The sequence below is a fragment of the Lepidothrix coronata genome, unplaced genomic scaffold (assembly GCF_001604755.1).
Source record: "Lepidothrix coronata isolate B3197 unplaced genomic scaffold, Lepidothrix_coronata-1.0 Scaffold72, whole genome shotgun sequence".
NCBI classification, from domain to species: Eukaryota; Metazoa; Chordata; class Aves; order Passeriformes; family Pipridae; genus Lepidothrix; species Lepidothrix coronata.
The window spans coordinates 118,306-136,433 of NW_016690252.1; the positions used below are offsets into that span (position 1 = coordinate 118,306).

At 60.3% G+C, this 18,128-nt stretch overlaps 2 protein-coding genes across 2 annotated transcripts; one reads left to right on the forward strand and one right to left on the reverse strand.

Annotated features, from left to right (window-relative positions):
- The first annotated feature begins 737 nt into the window (after window positions 1-737).
- Window positions 738-4,524, forward strand: LOC108499356 (B-cell differentiation antigen CD72-like). The gene is made up of 8 exons (XM_017819106.1): window positions 738-822; window positions 908-997; window positions 1,221-1,307; window positions 1,835-2,149; window positions 2,396-2,544; window positions 2,881-3,032; window positions 3,933-4,100; window positions 4,410-4,524. The coding sequence occupies exons 1-7, from the start codon at window positions 738-740 to the stop codon at window positions 4,069-4,071; spliced, it is 1,017 nt and encodes a 338-aa protein (XP_017674595.1). The 3' UTR covers window positions 4,072-4,100; window positions 4,410-4,524.
- Window positions 4,525-5,623: 1,099 nt separating this feature from the next.
- Window positions 5,624-17,610, reverse strand: TESK1 (testis-specific kinase 1). The gene is made up of 10 exons (XM_017819104.1): window positions 17,392-17,610; window positions 10,321-10,442; window positions 10,134-10,182; window positions 9,743-9,889; window positions 9,497-9,579; window positions 9,052-9,142; window positions 8,747-8,830; window positions 8,185-8,274; window positions 7,875-8,022; window positions 5,624-7,635 (listed from the first exon to the last, which is right to left on the reverse strand). The coding sequence occupies exons 1-10, from the start codon at window positions 17,608-17,610 to the stop codon at window positions 6,587-6,589; spliced, it is 2,082 nt and encodes a 693-aa protein (XP_017674593.1). The 3' UTR covers window positions 5,624-6,586.
- Between the last annotated feature and the right edge of the window lie 518 nt (window positions 17,611-18,128).

Genomic DNA, 18,128 nt, shown 5'->3' on the forward strand with positions numbered 1-18,128 from the left:
TGGCCCCCAACTCAGCGTCCATTTTGAAACCTGTCTGTCTCTGGATGAAGTTCAGTAGAGATCTCTGAGATGCTGAGAGGCTGGAGGGACCAAGAAGGAGGTTCTGTGGGTTCTGGGGTTGTGGTCTTAGGCAGGGAAGGCAAAGTGGATGTCATTGCTCTATGCAACTGTCTGGGAGAGGTTTGGAGCAATGCCAAAGCTTACTTCTTCTAGGAGGGGAACAGGAAGAGGATGAGAGGCAGTGGCACACGCTACATAGTGGGGAAATTCCCATTCTCAGAGGCTGGGAGAGAAAATCTGAATCTGTGAAGACCTCCAACCCTCCACAGAGCTGTCCACAGGGCAATGTGCTCCTGTGTTGAGGATTTCCCTGCTCTCCCCTTGCTCTCCCTTGACCCAAGGATTTGGATCCTTACTCTGCCACAGCCGTGACCTCAGGCTGTGCTGCCCTGGCCCTGCTGTGTGCCCAGGGGGACCACAAGGACTTCTGGAGCGTGGGAGGGGAGGGGCTGATATTTCTGGGACCAATGAGAGGGTGCTGATACCTGCGGCTGTGCTTCAGTGGTCCCATCTGCTACAACGCAGAGCAAACTTCTGCTTCTGCAGATGCTGGCTGCACTTCTCCTTTGCACCTCCGAGACACAGTGCAATCACCAGGAGCAGGACCATCCCAGAAAGGCACCCCAAGGGCAGAGCGGGAGCCTGAACAGCTCAGGGCTTGCCCAGCACTTGCCCACATGGCCCAGAGCATGGTTTATGCTGACCTGAGGTTTGCCAAAGTGACAGGAGGCCGGAGCATGGCCAGCCAGGCACTGGAGGCAGGTGAGAGCCCACAGACCGTGCCACTCTGCCTCTGCCATCCCCAACCCCATGGACTCAGCCTCTCTCCCCTGCCTTTCTCCCACAGCCCTTGGCATGGATGAGGCAGAGAGCCCCCATGAGAACACGCAGCCGGTGCCGGCAGGGCAGGACAGGGACGGGGCCCAACCCAACCCAGGTGAGTACCCAGCTGGAATCCAGGGCACCAAGCGAGGTCTTGGCATGGGTAGTGGGTGGTGTTTTGGGGTGCTCCCACTCCCATCCTTTAAGAGAGGAAATGCCCACACCATGCCACCTGTGCCATCATGCCACCACAGCACTGCCTGCAGGCAGTAGGCATGGGGATTGCCAGGGGTTTTCCAGCTCTCCAGTTGATATCTGTTGTCTATTGTGTCTTGCAGGCCACTGGTCCCGGCGGTGGTGCATGCCAGCGGGGCTGCTGACTATCTGCCTGCTGCTGGTGGCCACTGTGGCCCTGGGGGCTTGCTGTGAGTCAGGGGTCTGGGCACATCTGGGGCTGGGGGTGGCTGGGACAGAGAGGCAGCTGTGCTGGGGTAGGTGCTGTGGTTGAGCATGGAGTGAATAGGGGCATGCCCATGCATGCTGCTCCTGGCTGAGTCCCTCTTCCCTGTCTGCCACAAGCTGTCCTGTATCCCTCTCAGGATAGGCATCCCCCCTGCCTCCCATCACCCGCCTTCCCCACCTTGCCCTCTGTTTCTGCTCCTTTTTCTTCCCATCTTGGCATTGCCCAGCCTCATATTTCTGCACCCTGCCTGCCCCTGCCCTTCTGTACCTGATCCCGCACCCCATCCTGCCCCTGCCCTGCTCTCCCCTCCCAAGTTCTGCCCAGCCCTTAACCATACGCTTTGCTGCTGTGTCCTTCCTTCCCATCCTTTCCCATTCAACATGGACAACACCCTGCCTTGCCCTGCCCATCCTACCTGCCCCAAATGGGGTCAGTCCCACACCCAGGCTGTCCCGTGCCCATGTCTCAGATCACCCCTTCTGTCCCCAGACTGGCAGATCACCCGCAGCCTGCGGGACGCATCCCGCGACCACGCAGCCGAGCAGGGCCGCCTGTCACAGGAGCTGAGCACTCAGGAGCAGAGCCTGGAGCAGGCACGGGTGGAGCTGGCGTGGGCAAGAGAGGAGCTGCAGCGAGCGTGGCATGAGGGCAACATCAGCCAGCTGGAGCTGGATAGAATGAGCGTCGAGCTGGGGCACGTCAGGGGGGTCCTGGGCAAGACGGAGAAGGAGATGCAGGAGGTGCAGGGGAAGCTCAACAACAGCGAGAGCACCGTGGCTGTCCTGCGCTCCTGCACAGCTATAGGTAGGGTGATGATGGAACAGGGATGGGGTGTCCTGGGTGACTGGCATCCCTCAGCAGGTGCAGTGCCAAGGCATGAGCACTGGCTTTTTTTGGTCACGTGGTGGGGGCAGGGTGGTCCGAGGCTGAAGCTGTGCCTGAAGCAGAGGCTGAGCCTGTGATATCTGCTGGGAAGATGTGGGGTTGTTCCTGGTTCCCCCCAGGGCATCTGTGGCTGATCAAGCATCTGAGCTGTGCCCCTGCCCGCAGATTGCTGCCCCTCCGGCTGGCTGCTGTATAGGGGCAAGTGCCTCTTCGTCTCCTCGGAAAAGAAGACATGGGAGGACAGCAGAGATGAGTGTGAGAGAACATATTCTCAGCTCCTGATCACCAAATCCTGGACTCGCTGGACTGTGCCGGTAGGGTGCTGGGGGAGCTGAGGGCAGGAACTGGTGTATCCAGACCTGGGGTCACCAGATGGGCTAGCACTGTTCTGGAGGCCCCTGCTATGCCAAAGCATTGGAGGGTGCAAGGCTGATCTCTGGAGCACATGGCTGGTGATGGATATGGAGCAGAGGCTCTACCCCCCCTGGTTGCTGCCCAAGCTGGAGCAGGGCACCTGGGCTGCTCAGTTGTCCTGCTCCAAGAAGCTCCAGTCCCAGGGTCTCCTTGGGGAGATGATCACTCCCTGCAAACACTGCAATACATAGGTACCATGGAAAAAATGTGAAAAGGCCCTTTTTATTCTTCCCCAGACCTTCCTGAAGAATGCAGATGTCCCATATTGGATAGGACTGCAGAAGAGCGGCTTCCCCTGGTATGACTATGGCTGGCTGGAGGAAGAGGACCCAGATGGCGAGGGGCTCTCCGATGCCTGGTTCTGGGTGGATGGCTCCCTTTATGAAAGGTACCTGGCAGCACAGCCTCTTGCCAAAACTCCTCAACCCCAGCCCAACTTTAGGAGGTGTTTTAAATCCCACTAGTACCCAGTTCTGGGCACAGGCACTGGGAAACTAAGAGCATCAGAGCAGCAGGGGCTGAGGGAAGGTGGGTGCAATGGTGTGGTGAGATGCGTACATGACATGAAGATGCAAAGCGAAGACTTGGGGGTGTACATGCAGGGTATAAGAAGCAGGCAGTAGCAAAAGTGGACAAAAGAAACCGCAAGTTTTATTTGGGGTCTAGACAAGGTGTTTGAGCACCATCTCTATCCCCCACGTGCCTCCTTGATTCCTCCGGGAGAGGAAATCAAGCCTTCCCGCCCACGGAGAGTGCTCCTCCCCTCCACGTGCACCCACTTCTCAGCTTGTTGCTGCTTCCTCTTGCAGTGTCTGAGAGCAGTGGGGAGGAACAGACCCGTCTGGCCAGGTGCTGGGTACCCAGCCCCTGCTCACTGCCTGCCCCTTCACCTTCAACCCTCACCCCCCAAATGGGGGACTGCACCCAGTGTAGACCCACAGCCCAGGGCAGCTCCTCCAGCTGTCCACGTGCCCTCAGGGAGGACTGGGCTCTCCCCACCGGAGGGATGAAAAAATGTCCAGCAGTGAGGCCAAGTCAAACAGGAGGGAGCCTAAGCGGAGTCACAAGCACTGCAAACCCTTTGTAGAGGCATTTCTTAGCCTGCCTGAGGAAGGGCAGTGACCTGTCAGCTGAGCCTTCAGCCTGTGAAATCATTAGGGGAGGACTGGGGGATCCCCTATCTGACTGTAGCATCCAACCCCTCCTGTTCAAGCTACAAGAGGCAGTAATCACAGCAGGAGTTGTAGGCAGAAGGTGTCAGCCCCTGATGTGTTGCTTCCCCGTCCAGGCCATGGCAGTCAAAGTCGAATGGGTCGTGTGCCATAATAAGCCGTGGAAACATCAAACCTGCCCAGTGCACCGGCCCCAATGACCTGCACCTCTGGATCTGTGAGAAGGCAGCGGGGCCAAGCTCCCCTTTCAAATGATGATGGCTTCTGGCCCCAGTATTGCTGTGGTGAGTGTGCCCACACCAGGTTCTGCCGAGCCTGGGGTGCATGGGGCCCGTGGGGTATGCATTGAGGAAAGCAGGGAGCCTGTGTCACTGCCTGGGGCATGTTGACCCTGCCCCTTGGAGCCTACCTCCATCCCCTCACTGCCATAGAAGGCCCTGGTCTGTGGTAGTTCTAGAGGACTCCCTGAAGCTGTGGCTCAGCAAAGGGGCAAAATGGGGGAAAACCCTTTCCAAGATGCCTTTCCAGCCCTGTTGCATGTCTTGGGGGCTGGGTGACATCTCACCCTCACCCTCCTCCGCCTTCTCTTGCAGCACCTGCACCCTGCACTGCCTCTGCTCCAGCCTTGCTACGTTCCTGCCTGGGATGTTCCATCCATTCAGGCAAACTACTTCCCCCTACAGACCGCTGCCCCCCCCCCGGCTGCCCAAGTCCTCAGGGATGCCCAGTGATGCTTGGGTATCACATAGGCAGCAGTGGCTGTTTGCCCCCCAGCTGATGTGCTTCAGCAGAGCAGTGTGGGCACCACAGCCCAGCCCTACACCTGCATGGGCCACCCTGGGTCTTCCTGGCACAGAGTCTGGTGGGCAATGGGGAGCCTGGACCGGGACACAGTGGAGCAAGCCCTGATACTCAACGCTGCAGCCATGCCACATCCCCACAGCTGAGTGAGGTGCGGTGTTGGCATGCAAGGAGCAGGAGTCAGGGGCGCCACAGCCCCATGCCCAGCCAGTCCCCTCCCCGCACTACCGGACCCCATCGAAGGAGCAGCTTGGCTACAGCTTTCAGGCGACCCCGCACTCAAAAGGCTCAGCAAAGCCTCGGTGCCCAAGGAGCGAAGCTGAGCATGAACTGGCCGGCGCCTGCGCTGGCGTTTGGGGATTTTTTTTGCTGATTAGAAATTAGAGCAGTGACCTTTAGGGTTGTATGGTGTGATTGTGTGTTTCAAAGCAAAAGCAACTCAGGCACTTGCAGCAGACTGATGCTTTCCGAGACAACTCATCAGGACTTTAAATAGTTACTACACACGTGCACATGTGAAGATTAAGCAAAGTAGCCCTGATGTAATGCTGCAGCCAGGTGAGAGCAGAGGAAGTCCTGTTCAATCAGGCGAAAATGCTCTCAGTTTACAATGGGGCCATATATAGTTGATTAATTCTGTGTTAATTAGCTTGCTTGAAGAGCAAAAGGGTGTTAAAGACAGGCTTTTTGGAGGTGTCTGCTGGCTGAACCCACTCTGTAGCAATAAAGAGACATAGTTCATCTGCTCTTTGCTTTCTTGTGTGCCACCAAAAACATGGACTCAAGGGAATGAACTCAAAGAACTTAAATAATAAATAGGAATTCGACCGAAGCCATTTCAACCGAGACAGGCACATAAGGGACACTGAGATCTGGGGCTAAGCCAGGCTGGCCTGCAGTCCCCGAGGAGTTGCCCTGAAGCCCCAGGCAAGCCTGTGCAACCTTTTGGGACTGGGACCCCTTCCACATCTGATGTGCATCCAAGAGACACAAGCAGCAGCCTGAGTAGCTGGGACATTTAACCTTTATTGAACACTTTAAATAAGCTGGGTATATATTACTAGCAATTATTAATAATAATAAAAAACACAAGAGTTCTGCATTCACCAGTGCATTATGCAGGAGGGAGGAAAGCCGGCTCCCACCCTTGCCGGGGGCCTGGCAGCCTGGCCGTGCTGCCCACTGGCCCCATCCCCATGACGCCAGGATGGCACCTGGCCCCTCTGCCAGCACCCTGCCCCCAAACCTGTGTGGCAGGGAGTTGCGAGGCATTGTGCTGGCTCAGCACCCAGCCCTTGGCATTGGGCCGGCAGGGACAACCCCAGTGTTGGCAATCCTCCCCATGCACTGCCCATGGGCATTGCCCCTCTCCCGGCCCCCTGCCCACCTCTCCCCATGTCAGGGACTGGCTGTGCTCCCCATGCCTGTGGATACACATGGGTACACCCACCAGTCCCACAGGATCCCCAAATACACACATACACACGCTGACCTCTCTACCCCAACCCAGTCCCGCTCACCCACTGGGGTGCAGGGGACTCCCAGTTCTCCCAGAGGAGCAGGCTCACTATACACCCCTCTGCAAGAGCAGGCAGAGGGGTGAGCCCTTGGAGAAAGGGGGTCCTGGATCCAGGGCTTGAGCCCTGGGGCCCCGCGGGGGACCAGCCCTGCCGCTTGGGGCAGTGCTTGGGTCAGGGGTGTTATTGCACTTCAGTCCCCAGAATAGACCCAGCCCACTCCCAGGGCTTCCTGCAGAGCCCCAGGGCTGATCCTGGTGGGATGGGTGCCCAAGCGCCTGGGCAGCGCTGTGGCAGCTACAGCACAGGGCACAATGGCCGCTGCTGGTCACCAAGCACTGGGCAAGGACAGACCGTGGGGATGTGCCAGGCTCCTGCATTGCCCAGTGCTGCGGCTGCAGAGGGGTGTGAAGGGCAGCTGGATGCAGCCCCACTCCCCGGGATCCCCATCACTAGGACTGTGCCTCCGGCAGCTTCAGCCTGGGCTCAGCCAGCACTGGCGCCGGGGCTTTCTGGTGTTGGCCCCTGTCGTGGCAGAGGAGGCTCTTGGTCTCGGAGTTGAGGTTCTGGTAGCGGGGAGGGCTGGGAGCTGGCTGGTGGCAGAAGGAGGCAAAGTTGAAGCTGAAGGGACTCACGCAGCAGCCAGGGCAGGGCAGCACTTCATCCTGCTCTGGCACGGCACCAGAGCTGTGCCCAGGCAGCATGGCTGAGCGCTCCGTTTGCTCCAGTGCCACCCCACAGGTGATGCTAAGCTTGGAGGAGCCGTGCTCCAGCCCGCTGCCCCAAGCCAGAGGTTTGCTGACCATCACATGGTTGTTGTTGATGAGGAGCCTGCTGGGGGATTGTGTCTCCGGTTGCCAGGGCTCGGTGCCCAAGGACGCCGTGTGGATGAAGTTGCTGTTGGGGGGCAGCAGGGTGGGCTGTGGCAGCTCAGAGTTGTCGAGGCCGCAGGCCCTCTGCTTCTTTGCTCTGGAGCTGGGGCTGGAGGCTTGTCCCCAAGCTGGGGGAGAAAGGAGGGTGGAGGGCTGGGGGTTGTCAGTGGGATGGGGGGACACCACATCCAGCGCCAGGCCCCCATGGTGGGGTAGCTCGGGAGAGGCGGGCAGAGAGTGGCACTTGCGGGGGCTGGTGGTGGGGGCTGAGAAGTCACACTGCACCTCCACCTCCACAGTGGGCTCAGGCGTCACAGGGGTGCTGAGCTCGAGCGGGGCGGGGGGCGGCAGGTCCAAGGTGAGCGAGATGACCGACTTGCTCGGCGTATCAAAGAGCTTGATCTTTCCCCCCTTCAGGTCCTCTCGCTGGGAGAAGGGGTTGACACGGGGGGACATCTCCTTGGACCTGGCCCCACTATTAGGCTCCAGCGGCTGCAGCTGGTCAGGTGGTTTGGGGGAGAACACGTCGGACTGGCTGCGGGACAGGCGCTGGTCCAGCTGCAGGTGCTGTGTCCCCAACTCATGCAGGGGTGACTGCTTGGTGCAGCTGGCTGACATCCTGGCCACAGCTGGGCATGGGCACAGGAATGTGTCACCAGCTGCCAGCAGCTGCCCATGTAGGGTGCTACTGGGTGCTGGGCACACAACCACTCAGGGGTGCACCCTGAGGAAGGAACAGGGAACAATTCCATCCTGAACACCTCACACACCCGTCTCCTTCCTCTACAGCTGATGGGGTAGGACAGGACACCTCACATGCCCCCATTTTTGCACCCTGCTATGGCCTGTCCCCGGGGTGCCCACATACCGAGTGTGGCTGAGGTCTCAGGTGTAGGCAGGCTCTCCCCGATGCTGAAGAAGGTGGCCCCAGCACCCTCCGTGCCAAGCTGGTGCTGCAGGATGCTCTCCAGGCACTGTGTGATTTCCAGGAAGGAGGGGCGGGAGGTGGGCTTCATCTGTGAACAGGAGAGGTTCCCCATCAGGTCTGTGCCCTGCCCGAGCACTGCAGAGAGCCCTGCACAGCAAAGGCAGCTCCCTGCTCTCCCCATGAGCAGGCAAGGCAGCCTGTCCTGCCCAGCTGCCCTGGTGGGGAAGGGCCATGGAGGTGGGAATCTCACACTGCAGCAGTGAAAAGCCAGCTGGAGGAAGGCTGCTGGGCAGTCGATTCCCACCATAGTGCAGAAAGTGGTGACATCCAGACCAAAATCCTGCAACGGAGAAAGGAGGAAGAGTGAAGTTAGGTCCCCTGGGACACCACATGGCCCAGGGCACCTGAAATGGCCTGGCTCCCATCCCCATGCTGACTGTGTGCCACCCAGGGCTGTGGACCTGGAAGCACCCCAAGTGGGGCACAGCAAGGGAACACCCTGGTGTCACCCCACACTGGGGTAAGGTTGGGGGATGCTGGTACACAGATGCCTCCTGCTCTCTGCCTCAATCCAACTGTCCACTTCTCCCACCCAGGCTGACTATGGGCTCCAAGGACAGGTTACCAGCACAGACTATCCCTCCTCATCCAGCAAGTGGGACAGAGCACCTCTGCCCTGAGGTGTGGGGCAGCTCCTGCATATAGGGCTCTGCTCAACACAGGAGAGTGGCTTCTCTTGTTTGGTGAAGCAATCCCAGCCCCGGTGCTGCTGCCCACCACTCTCCCTACCCGTTACCATCCCACAGAATCACCTCAGTGCGGGGCAGGTAGTCGGGGTCAGCTGGCACACGAGCGATGGTCTCACACAGGATGATGCCGTATGCAAACACATCAACCTGCAGAGAGTGGGGAGTCACAGGAGTGCCCCATGGCCTCAATGTGCCCACCAATCTGCAAAGCCACAGCCCTCCTCCTCCCCACAGAGCCACAGCAGGGGCTCTGGAAGTCCAGTTCCTTCCCTCTAGGTGTGAAAATGTCCCCAGGGCTGCCAATTCTGCAAACCATTGGCAGCACAAGCCTGGGTAAAGCCCCACGCAAGGCAGCCACAGAGCCTCACCTTCTCATTGTAGATCTCCCCACGCAGCACCTCGGGTGCCATCCAGTACGGGGAGCCCACGATGGCCAGCGGCTCCTTCTCGCTGCCCTCACTGGGGGACATGGTAGAGTATTAGGGGCTGCATCAGTCCCCTGTCTGTCCAACCTCCTCACACTCCCACTGCTGCAGCCCAAATCACCATCTCCATCTCCCTTCCTGGACTAACCTCACAGCCCCACAAACTCATCTCTCTCCAGCCACACCACACCCTTCATCCCCTTCTAGCCCACCCCAAATGTGTCCATCTGCCCCAAAAGTCCCCACTGCTGTGGACCACCCCACTACCCCTTATCCCTATCCTTTTAACTGCATCTCAAATATCCATCCCTCCCCAGCTCCTGCTGCAAGTGGCATGGAAACCCCCCACTCCAGGGATGGGCCAGATAGGTGGATGCTTTCCACGCACCTGTAGGTGGGGATCTTCTCCGCCAAGCCGAAGTCACCCACCACAGCTGTGTAGCCATTGGCCTCGCAGCGCACCAGGCAGTTCTAGGGGCACAGGAGGACCCCTGTCACACCAACTGCACCAGCCCTGCCTCACCAGCCACTGCTCCCAGGATGCCCAGGCACAGCGCAGCCTCCTGCTCCTCAGCCAGCCACGGCTGGGGCAGCCACGTGGGTGTGGGACAAGGGCAATTTGAGCATCCTGTACCTTGGAGGTGAGGTCGCGGTGGAAGATCCCCTTGGAGTGCAGGTAGTGTAGGCCACAGGCAATGTCGCGGGCCAGCTTGACACGCGCGGACCAGGAGAGGGGCACAGGGCTGTCCAGCAGCTGTTCCAGGTTCCCACCGTTGATGTACTGATGGAAAGAGCCGGTCCACTGCATCACTGCATCCCCCCTCCCATAATGCTGGGTGCCCATCTCTCATCCTAAAGCATCTTCCAACCACCCCACAGCACAGCCTCCCAGCAGACCTTGCCCTGTACATGTGCCACAGGCCAAGAGCGTATTCCCACGGGGAATTGTCCCGTCACATTGTCATATTGTCCCATCCCCACACTTACAGGAATCCCAAGATTCATGGCTATTGCCACACTCTTACCTCTGTCAGTGCGTGCAGCTGTCCCTGGTGCACACACACCCCCATGAACCTGTGAGATAGAAGGGATCTGAGGGTGGCCGCAGCAGGGACCAGCCCCAGGAGCTAATCCAGCGTCAGCAATAGCTCCAAACCCCCAGGCTAGGGAAAAGGGGGGCAATGGTGCCAGCAGTGGGGGACCAGGTCCTACCTGAGGATGTTGGGGTGCGAGAGGCGCTTCATCAGCTGCACCTCCTTCAGCATGTTGCCCCGGTTGCTGGTCAGCTTGTTCATCTTCAGCACCATGATCTGCCCCGACTGGCGGTGCCGCACCTGGAGAGGGGTGTCGAGGAGGTTGAGTTCCACAACCCCCCTGCACCAGACTGCACCCAGCTTCCACCCCAGTCCTAGAGGTAGGAGCTAAGCACCCCATATACCCAAGGCACAGGGCAACCCAAGGACCACTAGGGCTAGGGAGGGCTCTCTCAGCACAGCAGCACCCTGAGGACTCCCAGTACCGACAACACATCCACATCCTTCCAGGGCACCTTGTTTGTGACATTGCCATGACCTCCCAGAGGGGCAACAACAGCCCCCATAAGCTGTGATCCCAGCCCTACTGCAAGAACAGGCATGTGCAGGATCGGGGCGCGCCAGGAAGGGCTTATTCAAGTCAGCACCACACAGCCAGACCCTACCAACATGCGGTGGAGAACAGAGGGGACACATTGCCCCTCCACACCAGCCCCAGGGGTGGCCAATGCTGCCCTAGTGCTTGACCCCAATCTGGCAGGTCACAGCGCTCAGAGGAGCTGTATATTTAGCTGGCCCCAGCCCGATGCTGTCATGCGAGCTGGGGGCCTGGTCCCCCGCCAAGAACAGCAGCTGGAGCATGGCCAAGCACGGACACCCCATGCATCTGCAGCTCCCTGGCATGTGCAGGGCAAGGAAAGAGCACGGGATACCCTGACCCAGCACTGCGCTGGGGGGGCCAAACCGGTGCTGAGGGTCCCCTCCTGAGCAGCTGCTGGGGGGGGATGTGCCCCCACCCTGGAGCAGCAGCTGATCAGGGGGACATCCCAGTGTATCCCAGCTGCCCCCCAGCACACATGGAGCCGTGCACGGAGGCACAAGCATTCCTCAGCGCTGCCGTCAGCTCCCTGCTCTTCTCCTTTTTAGTCAATGCTGGTTGAGGCTGCTGTGCTGGTGCCAGCCCCTGGCCTGCCTCACAACACCCCTCACCTCAGGGATTGCCTCCACAGGCAAAACATGGGCACTTGGCAGAAGGCAGGAACCCCAGCACCCCGCATCCTGCTCACAGCCTGGCCCCATCACAACAGGGGGAGGCTGGCATGCTGGGCCTGCCAGGGCTCTCTTCCTACACCATAGCTGGCATTGCTTCAGTGAGAAGTTGTCTGGGGTGTACACCACGATGGGGATCTATCCCACACCAAATACCCAGGGGATGGGCAGTAGCTCCCCTCTACCAAAGGGCCTGGGGGAAACGAGTGCTTTATGAAGATGCTTCTACACTTCCGTGTGCACCAGGGCCAAACCAGCCCCAGGAAGGGTGGGAAGTGAGAGACAATGGCCACGCCAGTGCCCTGCCACCATCAGCTCATAGAGTGCATGGAGAGACTCTGAATAATTCAGCAGGCACCTGCCTCAGGGCACCGTGCTCCAGTTACACCTGCTCACCTCCAGCCAGCCCTGGCCAGCCAGCTGGCACCCTTGACCCACAGACAGGGGCCACCTGGCAGCAGAGATCAGGATGGACCCTGGATGAGTGAGAAGGGGACATTTCAGACACCTGGCACTGTGCACCCCCATCCTGGCACCCCACATGCTGCAGGGAGAAGGGAGGGTGCACTTCCCCATGGCTCTTCCTTGCTGAGCACTGGGCATGTTGAGCTCTTGGGCTCAGGGAGAGCGTGTCACAGGAGGATGGTACAGTGTCTGCTGTGCAGAACGCCCAGAGTGCCTCATCAAATGGCACTCCAGGTCCTCCCTGTGCTCACTGCCCCGCCCACCCCACCAGTGTCCTGCAGCACCTGGTACTGCTGCAAGCCCCATCCTGGTGCCCTAGGGCTTCTTGGCCACACCTGGATCCAGGGCAAGGGATACCCCCACCCTATCCCCACCACTGCTGCCTTCCCTCCATTCCATCCCTCTCTGTGGGGCAGCTGGGGGCAGCACCAGACACAGAAACCAGGCTCCCAGACAGGCTTTGTGCAGGCTTTAAGGAGGGGGCCTGCCTGATCACAGCAGGGTGGGCAGAGTTTCCCTCGGTTCTTCCAGCTCCCCACAGGAACTAAGGAAGCCAGAGCCTGGATAGGGCCAGCGGGACCCCCAGCCTTGCCAAGTCTCTGGTGCTTGGTGCCCAGCAAAACACATCCCTCCTGACCCAGCTCTCCTGGCAGCAGTGCTTTCTTCCCTTCCCACGCCATGTGGGGCTGGCAGGACTGGCTCAGTCAGTTTGGCTGCCACTGGCAGCTGCCAGACGGCAGGACCCGGCTCAGTGGCGCGGGCAGGCTCATGCCCGCCGGGACGGTTGTGGGCGGCAAGGCTCCCGGCGCCACGTGCCCACGCTGGGAATGCCGTGTGGCACGCACAGCATTGGCACTTGGTGGCCATGTGCCTTGGGCCTGGCCGGCTCCCCCCAAGCAGCAGCGTCCCCGCATCAGGGAGCAGCGTCTGAATGGGCAGCAGCTCAGCCCTGCATAGTGAGGATGTGCCCGTGGCTTAATTCCTCATTAAAAAACCACCTGCCGTTGGAATAGGCTGGGTGAGGTCCGAGTGCAGCCACGTGGTGTCCGATACCTTAAGACTGGAGAGGGGGCAAAGGAAAGGTGTGGTGAAAGCCCCTTCTTCAGGAATTATCCCAGGCATCCCAGGAGCCCCTGGTCAGCACAGCCCTGCCTTGATGTCCTTCTCTGTGACTCCACTCCAAGGGTCATTCATTCCACTCCAGGAGCCACACACCCATGAGGTGCAACATCCTTGAGGGTGTCCAGTGCCCTGAGCTCACTTGTGAGACCCTGTCCTGCCACCTTCCCTGCATGCTTCATGGCTCAAGTCCAGCCCATACCTGGGACAGCAGGGAAGAAGTTATGCTCCCTTGGCCTTCCCATGGCATCCCACATGCGCTGGCCAGTTTACCCAGTCTGTCCAGGTGCTAGTACCAGACCAGCGTCCTGCCTGCCCTCTGGAAGCAGAAGTAGCAGAGAAGGGTGCAAGCCACAACCCCAGTGGGGACAAAGTGCCTCACTAAGGGAGTTTCCTCCCTCTCTGACATCCAGGGAAGGCAGCAGGCAGCAGAGCCTCCCTGTTGCAGGACCAGGACAGCGTCCCCTCTTGCCTCTCTCATGCACTCTGGCATAGTGCCCAGGAATCCCAGCACATTCCCCAGAGCTGAGCTCAGCCGGGCAGCCGTGCTGGGCTGCAGGGGGAGAACAAGCCACTTTGTCCCCCAGGAAAAAGGCAAGACCTTGCCTCTCACCGATGCTCCCTGTCATCCCACACGGCCAGTCCATTGGGCACTTCATTGGGTACTGTGGCTGAGCTGGGGTGCCATGGCATGTTGGGTCCCCATCCCATCTGTCGCCAGCATGCCGGGCTGGGGGATGGGACAGGCTGGCTGCGGCCCCAGCCTGGGCACAAGGGATCTGAGCTCTTTTAACAGCGGAAATTAGAGTCTTATTTAAAGAGCATGCTAATCAGAGCAAGCAGACGGCCTGCTCCCTCCCCACAGCCGGCACTCCTGTCTAGACACAGGGAAAAGCTGCCCTGGCACCTCCCCACCCAGAGGTCTCAGCAGCCAGAGCCCCCTGCACCCTGCGCTGGGGACAGGCTGGCACACGTTTCCACTCTCTGCATGTTCCCTTGCTCCCTGCCCCACACAGGCAAGGCACAGTCACGTAGGGGACACCATCCTGTATCCCTCATCCAAGATAGTCCTGCAGAGAAAGACGGAAGGGCATGTAAGGGAGCTGGCAATGCCACTGGTGATCCCACAGCTACTCGCAACAGCTGCAGGAGCTCCTGGGAATCCCAATAACACAACTGGGTGGGATTGGGAAAACCTGCTCATTGCAAGGAAAAGACAGAATCAGTCAAGACAGACTTCCTCCAAGGAACTGAAAGAGTCAGTGCACACAGCACCTGCTCCTGGAGAAAGTTTGAGCATCAGCAGCCCCCACCTCCTGTGCTCCCAGGAGCGGCACCATGGGCACACCAGGAGCTGGGGCAGTGCAGGTGTCGCATTGTGGCGGCAAATTATTGCCAGCCCTCACTGGCAAGCTGAGAGAACACCCCGTGACAGAGCAGGAGAGGTGCCGGCAGGTCTCCAGCCAGTCAGCACAACACATTTCCAGTGCCCAGGACTTCTGAGTGGTGATAGCAGGGCCAGGGCTGCTCCTGGCCTTGCCACAGCTGGCTGACCTTGGCAAATTCACCTCCTCCCTGTCTGCCTTAGTTTACCCATCTGTGTCATGCTGCTTCACTCTATTCCCTAAAACAAGGCAGATGAAGACCATCTGATTAGAGGGAGGGAGTTGTGCTGTTAGTCGCACTGGAAAATTGGGACTAAACAGAAAATCCCAAAGGTTGGAGGGGAAGTGAGCAGAGACAGGTGAGTTACAGTGATGCCAAAATCCTCTCCTGAGTTCTGTTGATGCTGAGAGCTGCTAATCCACACAGACACATACACACACACACACACACACACACACACACACACACACACAAGGTACCGTGGAAATGGGATGCTGGGCAGAGCACCACCATAGGCAGAGCACCTTGGGAAGCAGCATCTCCAAGAAGATGTGCAACATCAGGGCATAAGGTGCAGATTTGGATGAGTGAAGACCTCTGGATACAGCCCCTAGGATGCTGCCCACAGCCCCTGTATCTGCTGCAGACAGCACCCAGGAAGGTAAGAGAGGGATGTGGGGAAGAGATGCAACAGTAGTTTAAGGGCTGAAGAAAATGCCTGGCACAAACACACCTGGCTCCATCTGCTCATTCTATTGGAAATGGAGAGGTGGCTTCCTGCAATGTCTGTGTATCTGACAAAATGGGGGGGCTGGTGACTCTGAAGTCACACAGGGAAAGGCAATGAGAACCAGGTGCTCCAGAGGCAAACAGCCCTGCTCTGCAGCACAGTGGGGAACCATGAACAAGTACCATGGAAAAGGGCAGCTTCTTGTCACTGGTGTCTCTTGTTTGCTCTGGACAGCCTTCCTGAAAAAAGTGCTTGGCTGGAGCAGGATAAGGCTCAGCAAAGGGGCTAGCTTGGGACACCAGGACATAGACACACTGAGCCTCTTGGGTTTAATGCTGAGAAGACAGTCAGATACTTCTGCTGGTACCCCAGCACCCTGTCTGGCCCTGGCTTGGCTGCACACCAGGGCACAGCTACCTGCAGAGGGGCAGAGATTTCCAGGTCCCCTCCCTGTTCCTGACGCCCACCAAGGCTGGAATGAGGCAGGACCCAGTAACCATACACAGGAGGAAGATTCAAGTGCCCACAGCCTTGGAAAGCTACAGCAGGAACAAGGGAGGTGGGAGGAAAATGGGTACTGGGCTGCCCTGCGAAGCTCCCTCCCTCTCACAAGCTCAGGTGGCCAAACCCCAGCTCAGATCCCAGGCCTGTCCCACCATCCTGCTGAGCTCTTGGACTCAACCCACTGCATGAGTACAAAGCCCCATCTGGCTCCCTCCTGCCCCTACTTCCTCGCCACCATGCACACACATTGACTCCTGCTCCTGATTATGCTCGTGCCCCTCAACCTCTGCCAGTCCCCCAAATCCTACATGCAAGTGGCCCCACAAGAACATGAACAACATGTGGGAGAAGGAGCATTTTGTGGCTCCCACAGAGCCTGAGTTAAAAACCAGCAAGGCAAGAAGAGACCATGGCCTGGCTGAGACACGGGAGCATCCATTATTAAAGAGCCGTATGCACGCCTGACATTATTAAATGCCTCCCTCCGCTTCGAAGTGCTGCTGTGTGCTCCAAGCCAGAGATCAATAGCAGGAATCCAGCCAGCAGAGAGGTCGTGGCTCAGCGGGGAGCTCCAGGAGGGAGCATGGAGGAGAGGGACTCCTCTGCACACCTTCCATGGTCCCTTGCAGGACACCTCTCCAGTGGCTGCAGAAGAGCCGGGTCTCAGGGTCTCCCTGCTGAGCAGTGGCGGGGCTGGAGAGGGACCCCAGGGTCCTGCTGGGATGTGGATGCCCAGCTGTGCTGCATGTGCAAGCGTGGTCCCATGCAAGGGACAAGTGCACTGCTGCTGCGACCTCAGTGACTGTGGTGGGGGTTGTGCCCAGCCCGCAGCTGCTCTTCGAGGGGCATGAAGCCACTGGAAGCACTGCTTAAAGGCAGTCCTCGCCCAATGGCTTAGGGCACCTGAAGTGATGCCGAGGATGAAAACAACACATGCACACACCTCCCCTCTGACAGGAGAGGTGGCAGTGGCATCCAGGCAAGGCACAACCCCTCAGCCCTGGCAGCAGTGTGTGTGGGCTGGCAGAGTACTGTCACCACGCATCTCTGCCACACTGTTGGGACCCTGAGCTCCCCATCAGAACTCATACACCCCCAACCAGAGTGTGGGCCACACACAGGCGTCCCCACCCTGACAGTCCCAGAGAGGCTGGAGGACAAAGGCAGCTCTAGGGTCCCAGCCGGGGGCTGGCCCTGTGCTGCTCTATGGCATCGCAGCCCTCTCCCACAGCCGGACACCTTCTTGAGGCTCTGGTGGGGCACCCGGCACATCCACCTGCCCAGCGCTGGCTGGAGCAGGCCTGGCAAACGCCGGACATCACCTTGGAGTGGCTGCGAACGCTGCCTGGATCCCCTGCCACAGGCACACCCTGGGCCCAGCGGGGTCGGGTCTCCAGGCTTTTGACAGGGGTCCCTGGGTCTGTGAATGCCCGGCATCCCACCCGTGCTCCGACCCCCTGCCCCCCCCCGCAACCCACGGCGCAGCGCCTGGGAGCGCTCAGCCTCCCCGGCTGTAAACAGAGCCGGCGCTCCCCTCCCCCTGCCCGGAGGGATGGAGCCACAACGCCCCGGCCGGGACGGCGCTCCCGGGAGGCTCCCCGAGTCTCCGCCGCACGGCACCGCCTCGCACAACCCCCGGCCTCGCCGGCCGCCGGGGCTGCAGGGGGGGCACACAGACCCCCGCCGAAGGCGCGGCCGGGCGCCGCGCTCCCGGGGGATGCCCGATCCCGGCGGGATGACCCCGCGCACCGCCACCGCCGCTCCCGTCCCGCACACCTTGAAGACCTCGGAGAAGAAGCCGGCCCCGATCTTCTCGCAGTAGAAGTCGTCGATGCGCGCCAGGGTGGAGACGGCGCTGCGCAGCGCCCGGTACGAGGAGGGCCGCAGCCGCCCGCAGCCCGGCCATGGCCCCGCCGCCTCCCCTTCGCCCTCGCTGGGCCGCCGCGGCAGCTTCTCCCACTCCATGTCGGTCCCGCCGAGCACCCCCAGCACCATTCACATCCCCGCCCGGGCGGCCCCGCGGCCGGGACGCCACCGCCCTCCCGGCGCCCGCGGCGATGCTACAGGCGGCCGAGGCGGAGCGGGGCGGGCGGCGCGCCGGGGCGCTCCGCGCTCATGGCCCGGCGGCGGCGCCCCCACGACCCCCGGCGCGGCCCGGCGCTGCGCCTACACCGCCCCGAGCGCTGGCACCGGCGGGGCGGAGCCGGGGAGGGGACAGCTTTTAACTCCTTGGGACCCGCCGCCCTGCCGGAGATACCTCCCCGCCCGCCCCGCCCCGGCGGGCAGAGCCGGGTCCCGCCCGCTCCGGTGTCCGCGTCCGCTAGCAGAAGCTCCCGGTCGGTACCGAGCGGGCATCTCCCTGGCGCCAGGGGGAGCTGTGAGGTCCCGGGGCACGGCTTGGGCAGACCCCATGGACAGAGGGGTCCGACCGTCCCCTATCCTTGGGTGGGCCCTGCAGGCGTGAGAGTCTTCCTCCCCTGGGTCCCACCAGGATGCACACCGTAAATGCGGGG

Bases quoted from the DNA above. Each gene is read 5' to 3' on its own strand.
- LOC108499356 (XM_017819106.1), top strand. From the start codon at position 738: ATGGCCCAGAGCATGGTTTATGCTGACCTGAGGTTTGCCAAAGTGACA. The intron at 2,150-2,395 runs GTAGGGTGATGA...CCCTGCCCGCAG, and splicing joins GCGCTCCTGCACAGCTATAG to ATTGCTGCCCCTCCGGCTGG. The intron at 2,545-2,880 runs GTAGGGTGCTGG...ATTCTTCCCCAG, and splicing joins GGACTCGCTGGACTGTGCCG to ACCTTCCTGAAGAATGCAGA.
- TESK1 (XM_017819104.1), bottom strand. From the start codon at position 17,610: ATGGTGCTGGGGGTGCTCGGCGGGACCGACATGGAGTGGGAGAAGCTG. The intron at 10,443-17,391 runs GTGTGCGGGACG...ACCCCTCTCCAG, and splicing joins TCTTCTCCGAGGTCTTCAAG to GTGCGGCACCGCCAGTCGGG. The intron at 10,183-10,320 runs GTAGGACCTGGT...TCTATCTCACAG, and splicing joins TCGCACCCCAACATCCTCAG to GTTCATGGGGGTGTGTGTGC.